At 45.3% G+C, this 11,120-nt stretch overlaps 1 protein-coding gene across 1 annotated transcript in view; it reads right to left on the minus strand.

Annotated features, from left to right (window-relative positions):
• Positions 1-5,795: 5,795 nt before the first annotated feature.
• Positions 5,796-11,120, minus strand: part of nrip1b (nuclear receptor interacting protein 1b) — a 42,132-nt gene continuing 36,807 nt past the window's right edge. The window contains exon 2 of the mRNA XM_079651635.1: positions 5,796-11,120. This exon is cut by the window's right edge and continues 726 nt beyond it. Coding sequence (XP_079507761.1) covers positions 7,724-11,120 — 3,397 coding nt within the window. The 3' untranslated portion in view covers positions 5,796-7,723.

An 11,120-nucleotide genomic window follows, 5' to 3' on the forward strand; every position in this document is an offset into this window, starting at 1 on the left:
GCGCCATTTGATGGAAATAGTCTTTGGCGATTAGACCCCGATCCTGATATTTTATCTTAGGGGGGAAGTGCAGCCGTGGGGTCACTGGTGGTGATGTTGAAGATCTGGATTTGATGAGGAGGTGGGATGAAGAGGAAGTGTGATGAGGGGAAGGGATGAAGAGGAGGTGTGATGAGAAGGTGGGATGAAGAGGAGGAGTGATGAGGAGAAGGGATGAAGAGGAGGTGCGATGAGGAGGTGGGATGAAGAGGAGGAGTGATGAAGAGGAGGAGTGATGAGGAGGTGGGATGAAGAGGGGGTTGGATGAGGAGGTGCGATGAAGAAGAGGTGGGATGAGGAGGTGGGATGAAGAGGGGGTGGGATGAGGAGGTGAGGAATAAGAGGAGTGATGAGGAGGTGGGATGATGGGATGAGGAGGTGGGATGATGAGGAGGTGGGATTCGGAGGTGATGAAGAAGAGGAGTGATGAGGAGGTGGGATGAAGAGGAGGTGGGATGAGGAGGTGGGATGAGGAGGTGGGATGAAGAAGAGGTGGGATGAGGAGGTGGGATGAGGAGGTGGGATAAGGAGGTGATGAAGAGGAGGAGTGATGAGGAGGTGGGAGGAAGAGGAGGTGTGATGAGGTCTTTGAAATAGCTCTCACTGGATGTGATGAAAGGAGGTGGATGGGGAGGAGGCGGGCAGCAGCATGAACACCTCAAATCACAGCTGACTGCAGGAGAGAGGAGAACCATTTTAAAGTTTCTCTGCAGTACGATGATTGGCTGCTGGAGATTGTGGTGAAATGTGATTGGAGTGCCCACAATGATCTGATTATATGCAGTTGCGGGGTGAATGAATGTAAACCCAGTCTTCCTGGAAGAACTTAAGCTGAGCTTCATTTAGACGAGACTTTAATTGTGATTTGGAACCGTCACACAGCTGGCTAACCCTAACCCTATTTTAAAAAGTTAAATTTATAATATTTGTTTCCTTTTTTTCTCATATATCAATTTATTTGTTTACATAATTGTGTCAAGTGCTGTTTTAATTGCTGTGAGATGTAACTAATTCCTTCTAAATGTCAGATGCAGCTTCAGGTTCTTTCTGCCCAAGTTCAAACTGAGTGGAACATCAGAGCGCAGATGAGTTACATTTGGCGTGTTCGTTGTAAATAGCCTTCGGCCCCGCAGCAGAGTTCACATCCCAAACTGGTCTCAGCCAGACTGGTTGACACAGAACTGCCCTTCCTCGCTCTACTGCGGATTACAGAACTGTTTACGTGGAAAGTTCATGACCCTGCATATCAACAAGTCTCGGTTTGTGATGCAACACACAGGAAATGAGAGTTAATGTATTTCCTCATGAGATTAGATGTTTTGGATACTTTGTTTTGGTGAAATCTTTGCTTTCTCTAGGTATAAATAAGTTGTCATCATCAGAGCAAAACCACTGACCTCTGAACGGAGTGGCTTCTATCTTCAGGAACCAAAAGATGTGATGTGATGCAGTGGTGAAAGTAACTAAGTACATTTACTTAAAGGAGACCTATCATGCTATATTTGAATACTATATTGTAGGGCCATACCTATATAAGGTATATTTATACGTTCTCTTTTTCAAAATACCAAACAGATCATGCATTTTAGCCATGCCTCATTTCGCTCTATTTTGCTCTCCTCCACCCTGTTTTTTCATGCGCTGCAGCTGACCACGGCAAAGGAGGGGGCCGAGTTACGAGCGCCATGTTACCATGCTGTTACCATGCCACAGCAACCTCTCATTCCCCTGATTGGTGGAGAGTTGGCCATATAGGCGGAGCTCCAGTTTTGTGACGTAAAAAATCATTCAAATCTGGATCAGCCTGTATCAGATACGTTGCAGCCCCGTTTTTAGAGATTTGGGTATAGGAAAAGAGAGAGGGTTGTATTTTCTGACACTTGGTGATTTCCCTGACACACCGGGACGCATATTCATGTATAAAAGATGTACAAGAGTGCATTTTGCATGATAGGTCCCCTTTAAATACTCTATCATTTTGAGAGACTTGTACCTTGAGTATTTTACATTTGTTTCTACTTTGCACTTCTACCCCACTACAATTCAGAGGTACATCGTGTACTTTTATTAAATACATTACATTAAATGTATTTAATATATTTACTTACTTTGCAGATTTGGATTAATGATGTGAAATATAATCAACCCTTAAATAAGATGGGCCGAGTATCTTTACTTTTGGTACTCAGAGGTGGAAGAAGTACTCAGATCTTGTACTTGAGTAAAAGTAGAAGTACCAGAGTGTAGGAATACTCTGTTTCAGTAAAAGTCCTACATTCAAAATAGCAAAGGAAATATAGTTAAAGTAGCAAAAGTAAAAGTAGTCTGATTTGTTCATTTCAGAATAATATATATGATATCTTTTATAATGGTCGATCATTAAAGTGTTCTCAAAGCTGGTAAAGGTGCAGCTAGTTTGAATGACTTTGTATACTGCAGGGTAGCTTGTGAATTTACTCCAGGTGGAACTAAAGTCTGATTTAACACTTGATTATATTTCACATCATTCATCCAGATTTGTAAAGTAACTAAAGGTATTAAATACATGTAGTGGAGTAGAAGTACACCATTTACCTCTGAATTGTAGTGGAGTAGAAGAACAACGTAGCATAAAATGGTAACTCAAGTATCTCAAAATGATACTTACAGCACTTGACTAAATTAGTTACTTCTCACCTCTGTTGGTAATTTAATTCTATTTTGATGCCAACACTTATACTTTTAGTAACATTTTGATTGAAGGACTTTCACTTATAACAGAGTATTCCTCCATTTTCTCTACCTTTAGTACAAGATGTGAGTATGTCCCACCTCTGGTAGGATGTCATTGAAAAGGCTCAACAAGAGCGAGCTTCCTCTGAAGAGGAGGCAGAAGAAGACATTGGCAGGTGGGGACTGACATTGCTAGTTCTCCCCAGCCAGTTTGTAAAACATTTACCCTTGTGCTTATCTGACAAGGCAATATCATCCATGTTCTTCCAGTGTCAGCCATCATCCCTCCAGCTGACAGGCTGCACGGGGCACAGCGCTCCCACTCTTCATGAATATTACATTGGCTCTGTTTGCCACACATGGCCACCAATAAGCTTTACAAAACAGCTATCAATAATCAGATCAAAACCTACACTGAACAAACTGACACTTTAATTAAATGTATTATGTCAACAGATTTCACATCACTGTATTATTATAGTTGAACGCAATAATACAAATAATAAAAAAGTATTAGGTTCAACTTAATATTATTGCTTTCAACTAACCTAATACAGTTATGTGACATGTTGAAATAATTAATTTAATTTAATTCATCATTTCAGTTTTTTCAGTGAATGATTTCTTGCATTCTACTCTTTTGTCTTAATTCTAACAGGCACTTGTGAAGCAGTCTTTTCACTTCTCTCCCCCCCCAAGAGGATATCAGGCAGGCATTAAGGGAAAGAAAGGACTTGCTGCCACTTGTCATATTTACACAACATTTCAGAAGAATGGGCTGGAGAGGGGGGGTTGTAAGCTGTGGTGTGTGGTGGAGGAGGAGGATGGGGGGGGGGGGGGGGGGGGGTGCCACAGCTGCAGGCCAACAGTTGATCCTGCCCCGGGAAACAGGATCATCCAGGTCAGGGCGGAGAGGGAGGCAAAAGGTTGCGACCCCTGGGGGTTAAGGAACCGACTTCACAAAGAGGTACATCTTCAAACGCAAAGGCCCCACTGGGGGAACCAGGAGAAGGTTAGGAAAATAAGCCAACATGACCCCCCCTCTCAGAGCACCAGCTTCACAAGTTGTTCTTCACTGACTCTGCTCTCATGAAGGAGCAGGGTTGTTACTTCAAGTCAAAGTACAGAAGGACTTTTACTAGTATCTTTATTGGAGGAAACTTATGTTATTTTACAATTTGTATGACTATATTCTGCCTCAAAGGTACTCCAAATCGGGTCATGAGACTCATAAAATGCTAATTTACATTGTGTGTTTGTGTGTGTGAGTGTGTGTTTACATAAGTGAGGTCAAACCATGTGCTCAGAGTTCAATGACTTATGTGAGGTGATTGAACATCTGTCAGCATATTTATCACACCAATCACCATGACAACTAGTGACAAGTGTGAGCTCTGTATGGCCTCCATGTGAATAAACAAAGCACCTAACAAGAAAGTGTCTCATTACCACTCACATGTCTGCACAATAGTAGTTCATGTGTTCCCATGTAGATAAGCCCCTTGATGTCAAAGCAATTCAATTGTTAGTCAGAAATCGAGTTTCTGTAAATAGTTTTTTGGGGCTAATTCTGTGAAGTGCCTGTTGTGGGACTGGCCGGTCCTCGGGTTCCTGATGTGCCGGCTCACTTCCTGTCAGCCTCATGCTAATGTCAGGAAATCAAAGCGAGTAGCCTCAGACAAACAGCCGATTGTCAAGTTTTACACCTTGACCTCAGTTTAAACTTGTGACTCCCTCCTTTATGTTCGCCGCTGCTTTGGCAATCGGGGGAAATCAAGGGGTTACTGGCGGTTCAGCCTTGATAAGGATCTTGAAACGGAGAAGTTCACGGAGGGGAAAGGTTACTTGGAGTTTAAAGAGAGTGCAGCCAGTCATGGGGAGTATTAAATAAAAGGGAAGTCAGCGCCGAGGAACTGTGCTGCGATTTTTAAAAGTGCACTGCCGACAAAAAGCCGTCTGTTTGCTCACTGGACTTCATATTCAAACACAGGGCAGGGGAAGTTTAGACTGAACTCATCTTTACCTTTGGGGAGTCTCACGCTACAGGCTGCTTCGCTCAACTCAAGGAGAAATGGACAACTTTCTACAGAGAAAACAAGAAATAAGGTTTGTGTTTATACCATGGGGTTCTAAATAGAAGATACACTGTTCAACTCTGTAAGGCACATCCTTGGGCATTCAGTGCCCATGTGGTGACCTCTATGAGTCCCCCCCCCCTTTCAAGGTCTTTCCTGCCTTTGTTGCACTGTAGTGAACAGCAGCCCTCTCAGAAGCAGTGGTTTTAGTCCAGATGCAGGACATCCTCTCACTCAGACCAGCCTTTGATTATACAAAGTGCAGTTTGGCTTTGATGTCAATTTCAAATGGTAATATTCTTTACTGAAGGCAAATCAGATATCTATATGGGGCCAAAATGTCCTTACAAGTTACTTTATAATAGGTTTCCTGAAGCCCTTCTCCACATGACACCAAAAGTCCTCACAGCATGGCTAGACACCTTGATAGACTTTAATCACTAAACAAACTTCACATTTCTTACCCTTAGTCATAATAAGTGACTACTCACAGGAATACAACTGGCTGCATACTGTATGACCCTTCTACAAGAGAATATGAGAAAACACATGTACTGTTTAAGATAATATACACCCATATGTATTCCCTGAAAGACTATTGCTGTCCCCAGATAACATGTCATAATGTATAATAAACTTGCCCACATCCTCAATTTGTGCATAGAAGAACACACTTCTAAATGGCAAACTAGAAAAAGAGGAACACATTGATACTAGGTCATGCATTTTAGTACTTTATTTTTGAGATATCAGTGCAAATGGACACCAAAAATGAAAACATAAAAAAAGGAAATAATGTTTCAAGTCTTCACATGAAAAAAATGAAACATCTTTTTTTTATATTTGCTGCTACAAATGTATTTCTCAGATGCACAATGCAGATCTATGATTGTACGTCAATCCCCCGCTATAGCCCCAAGCTCTCTCCCAGAGCTTTGTTAACCAGTAACAGAAAAAGAAAATCACAAAAATATTCAATGCACGTTTATTTTTCACACAATTTAATCATCTTGCTCAACAGTCTGTGGTTATTTAGGGACTGTTCATATTCTAAACGAACCTCTCAGTAATAAAAAAGACCTATTTTAAGACTTGACATTTCCCCCCTTCACCAGTAGGGATACACAGGTAGTTCCCATGCGTCTGCATGCAACAGGCAGCAGTGAGGAGAGTCAGACATTATTACACAACACAGCGCAGGATAGATTATCATAACCACATAGAGACACATGCAAAGAACAAACCAACCAAAAAAGATGGGCATAGCATCCTCTGCCTTTGTATGTACACTTGTACGCATATAATTCATATTTACATATCAGGGCATTAAAAACTAGGGTATTATCTTTTCTTAAACATTACAAAATAGTCATCCTTCATACTGAAAGTACTATTTACACAAATATATTTAACCATTGTGAAAATGTATTGATAATTGAAGAGGCGTACTTCATAGGTATATGTAATAAAAGGATCACAAGACTAAATGAATCAAGCCGTGTCTGACGTTAACTGAAAAGAATACAGTACAAGATACCAGATATCCCTCCAGACAGCCAAATGCTGCAGTGATGATCGGGGCCAGGTACACATATCCAGCTGTTTAGAAAACAAAGATGTACCTGTGGTCTTCTCTTAGTTATCATGCAATTCTTTTGTGAGTTGAGAGACTGCCACGAAAATAAAAAAGATCTCCAAAAACCACAACAGTTAAAAAATGATGAAAAAAAAATCACAAACTGTCAAATTCTCAACAGATCACAATACTGACTTTTTTTAAAATTACATGCCATTAAATTATTCTTAAAGAACACGGGGACTTCAATAGTGCAAACTTTAGGTGGTGCTTTGTATGAAGAGAAAATAAAAAGCCATGTGCTTTACACTTTTTGTGTGCATGAAGGAAACTGGTGTAGGTTTACCCAGGAAGGGGAGATGTGTTTCTCAGACACTGCAGCCTGTTAACTGTTGCTCTAGAAACCTGTTTCACACAGTTGCTCAACCGTAAGCACTACACACACTTCAACCCATCTGCTCAAATCTGCAAACACAATCTTCACACCCTGAGTTTGCACTGTCGAATATTCCCCTTAAAAGTTCCATTCAAATGAAAGCATAACTCACTGAATTGTGACTATCAAACCTCCATTAACATATTCCCCCTTTATTGGTAATCATGCCACACTGAATCTTGAGAAAAACCAAGACAAAGCATCCATCATGGTAGGATCCTCACTACTGTAGTGTGTTTCAAGGTCCTCCTCTGGATGAATTGATCATGTACATTGTTGTAATAGACCGCTGTGTCTGCCCTAGAATGACTTTATTTGGAATCTTATCTAAAACTGATGGGTCTCTGTCTATCTGAAAATGTTCTGATGGAGTAAATAAATAAATGTCCACTGTCATCAATAATAAATGTTGCTTGAAATGTTCTTTCTAAATGTGTTGCAGTGTATGTCAGGCAACAAAGGGGACATGGAACATTGATATGTTTACAATTCAGATACACATTAAAAGTCAAACAGGGCCAAATTGTAAAGGAGTACTTGTTCATTGACTAAATGAAATATGTGGTGCATGATAATCACTGATGGGAAAGGTTGTGAGTTAGACAGTAGTTTTGGTTGAATCAAATTCTACATGTTGCTAAGATAGACCTGTTTTGTACCATTCCATGACCTCAGTATTTAAAATTGAGAAACCAATGCAAGTATATGAATTCAAACTTGTTCTGTTACACCTTATAAAAAAACAGTTTTGTATTATTCGTTATTTGTTCCATCAAACTAATTTGGCAAGTCTTTCAAAAGAAAAAAAAGGGAGGGGGGGGGGGGGCGGGGGTAAAGTCAGTGAATTTGATTCCGCTTTGTATTTTTTTGTAGTTGATACAACTTCTACTCATATGATTGGCTCAGCCCCTGGCTCTCATGGCTGTGCTTGTCATTGTGGTTGGCTGATTGCGGAATAGAGCTCATACTGTGTTCATATGCATGCAATTCACTGATTGGCTCTTCTTTAACTCGGACCACAGACGGGGTTCCCTCTGCCTGATCCTGCAGCTCCTTCCTCAGCTGGATGCTGCCCTTCTGCAGCATGTAGTACAGGATGGGGTTAGCCCGTGAGAGCCGGGGAGAGTCCAGGTTTGAGTCACATCCCTCCTCCTCCTCCTCCTCCTCCTCCTCCTCCTCCTCCTCCTCCTCCTCCTCCTCCTCCTCATTCTCCTGACTGCTCCATCTGGCAAGGCTCTCGGGCTCCTGCTTGACTAGAGTAGGGTGGTCCCGCTTTTGAGTGACTGGCCATGGAGCTGGGTGGTGGCTCCAGGGGGTGTGGACAGGGCTGTCGCCTGCAGGGGGGGTGGGCAGTGGTCTCAGATTACTCGGAAGCCCTGAGTTGAGGGAACCATGGGGAGGCCAGCCGGGCAGGTGGAGGAAGCTGTGATTGTGGGCAGGCTGACTGAGAATGCCGCCGTTAGCCTTGCCGTTGCCCTGCAGGACAGAGGGGCTGGGGGTCCCCCGGGGCTGCTGGGACAGCTCCTTCAGGCAGTTGTCTGAGAGCAGCAGCTGTTTGAGCACGTTGAAGCCCCGACTTTCCCTGGTGAAGGTTTCGCTCGGTGGAGCCTCCTTTTCCTTCACACTCCTCTGATGGTCAAGCTCTTCCTGAACAGCATAAGATGCAAACATGTTTCTGTCGCCACTGTCCACTGCTCTTGGAGAGATGGTATTATTCAAACTGTCAGTCCGGTCAGAGCAGAGGCGTCTCTTCTTAGGACTGGGGCTCGGGTACTCCCTCTGTTCCTCTTTGACCTGCCTGGGCTCGGCCTGTACAGCAGAGCTGGTGTAGTAGGTAGCAGTCTGTTGTTTTAGCAGCTGGCTGAGCAGGCCGTACTTTGCAATGACCTCTGCAGGCCGTGGTTCTATTTTGAAGTCCTGCTGAGAATTTGAGAGGGGGCTATTCTTCTCAGAGCCGCTATGTCTCTTTCGGCCACTTGAGTCCTCAGACCTGGCCGAGGACGGTCTCACATCCTCCATGAATTCAGTCTTGACCTTTACGTCCAAAGGGGTTCCATTGGAGCTGTCGTAGGTGAGGGGGGCTCCAGGGCTCTTCTCGTAGCACCCCCCTGAAACCTCGACACTCCTCCGGCCACTGCCACCAGACCTATCTTTGCGGCTGACTGTAGCAGTACTGGAGCCTGTTCCCAGAAGAAGCTGCAGCACAGTGCGCCTCTCTAGAAGGTTCTCAATCTGTGACGAAGGAGGAGAGGCGTCCTTCTGAGTGTAAGGTGTGCCGCTGCCTGAGGGTCCGTCAGAGAATGGAGTGGTGGTGGTCCTGTTGATTGGAGCATTGAGCCTTTCTAATAAGGCGAGGGGTCTGCTGGCATCATGCTCCTGAACCAACCCTTTGCTGGAGGGGATGGGTGGGGAGGAAGGAGCTGTGCCACACTGAGCCAGATTTTGTAACAGTTTACTGGCACTGAAGGCAGGCTCTGAAGTCTTCTCAGCAGGGAAGGGTTTAGACTTACACAAATCCAATGGGCTAGACTGGACATGGGGGGAGGGGTAAGAGTAAGGGGATAGTGCACCACTAGGGTTAAGTGAGTAGAGGGGCTGGGCTTGGGCTTCAGATCTATCTAGGGCACCCTTTGTCCTGGTCTCCTCCCAGGCCACGAGCCCCGTTGGTTGGCCACGAGACATGGTGGCCATAGTTATATCAAGTGGCAACTCCAGGTTACCTTTGTTTGCTTTCCCCATTTCATTGTTTCTGCGATCAAGAAGAAGCTGCATGAGTGTGACCTTAGAGTGTGACTTTGGGTCTGGGCTCATTTCAGGCTCCTTGTTCTTGCACACATTTGGGCCTGATGGATCTGGCTTCCACTTGTTTAATAACGATTCTGTTAGTTTGTCTAGGGAGGAGGTAGAGATACAGGAGGAGGAAGAGGAAGAATTAGCAATGGAAACAGAGGACACAGCAGTAGAGGATGGTGAGAAGGTGGCGGAAGGTTGAGCGGAAGTTTGAGGAGAAAATGCCACCGGGGGGGAGGAAAATACTGTCGTGGAATAAGAGAGGGCAGAGGAGAAAGAGGAAAGGGAGGAAGAGGGGACAGACATTTTGGGCCCTGTGTAATGTGTTTTGGGCCGGCTTCTCATGGAGAGGTCAATGGGAGAGCAACTGGAGTAGGAACTCTCTGCATCGCTACTATCTTTCGTCAGACTCCTCTCCTGGATGGAGCACTCGCTGTCCGATGTGACTGAAGAGGAGCCGCTTGCTGGCAGGATGCCGCAGCTGTCCTCAAGGTGACCGTTCTTGGTCAGCTGTTTCTGATTGTTGTGGTTGTTGAGCAGCAGCAGGAGCAAGCTGCTGCATGTCTGGGGGGGGCGAGTTGGACGGGAGTCAAAGCCACGCTTCTCCCTAGGTGTTTGGCTGTGAGTTGGGGTTGGAGCCTTTGGGGGAGTGGGTGGGGAGCTTTGGCCACGCAGCAAAGAGGGGCCCTGAGGACTGGACAGGGCCGTCCGTGGGAGTGTTGTTGTCATTGTGGTTGTTGCCGTCATTCCATTTTGCGTTGTAATGGGTTTTAGTGTATCTGGGGTACTGGGCAGACTTCCCCCCACACTAGGCGGCCTGTTGTCTGGGCCTAGCTGCTGGTTTGCCATGGCAGCTAGTCTCTCGCTGGCAGATCTTCCAGAGAGCTGGGCTTTAAGTGCGTGCTCTCTGGAGTACTGCTGCAGATGGGCCTCACTGGACAGCAGCAGGGCCAGCTGACTACAGGCCACACTGGGTTTGGGTGAAGGTGCTGGACTAGAACGGATTTTCACCATGTTGGCCACCGCCTTCAGACGGTCAGCACAGGACACTGACTCTGCAGTTGTAGGAGCAGAGGGGGGCGTGGCACTGTGCACTGACCGAGGGGATTCTGGTGGGCGGTCCTGGCTGTGTCCCCGGCGACTATAGGGTGTGATGCTGTGGTTTTGAAGTTTACTCTTCCGCATTAGGCCCTTTAAGCGGCTCGAGGCAGTCCCATACACAGGACGGGGCTCTTTGTCTGCAGGTGGGGCCTTGGAGGGAGAGGAACACTCACTGGGGAGTTTAGTGGAGTGCTGAGACATTGCCACACTCTGAAGCCGTGAGCTGAACGACTGAAGCAGTGAAGCCAACAGGGTGCTCTCCCCAGCATGAGGAGATCCCTCTAGCCCTCCATTCGGCAAGACTCCCCCTTGGCCATTCAGCTCCATTGGGGGTGAGCTCATCCGCTGGGTCCCTGGATCATTCCAGGCTGCAGAGCGCAGTAGGCGGGCC

This window comes from Notothenia rossii (assembly GCF_949606895.1).
Source record: "Notothenia rossii genome assembly, chromosome: 9".
Taxonomy (NCBI): Eukaryota; Metazoa; Chordata; class Actinopteri; order Perciformes; family Nototheniidae; genus Notothenia; species Notothenia rossii.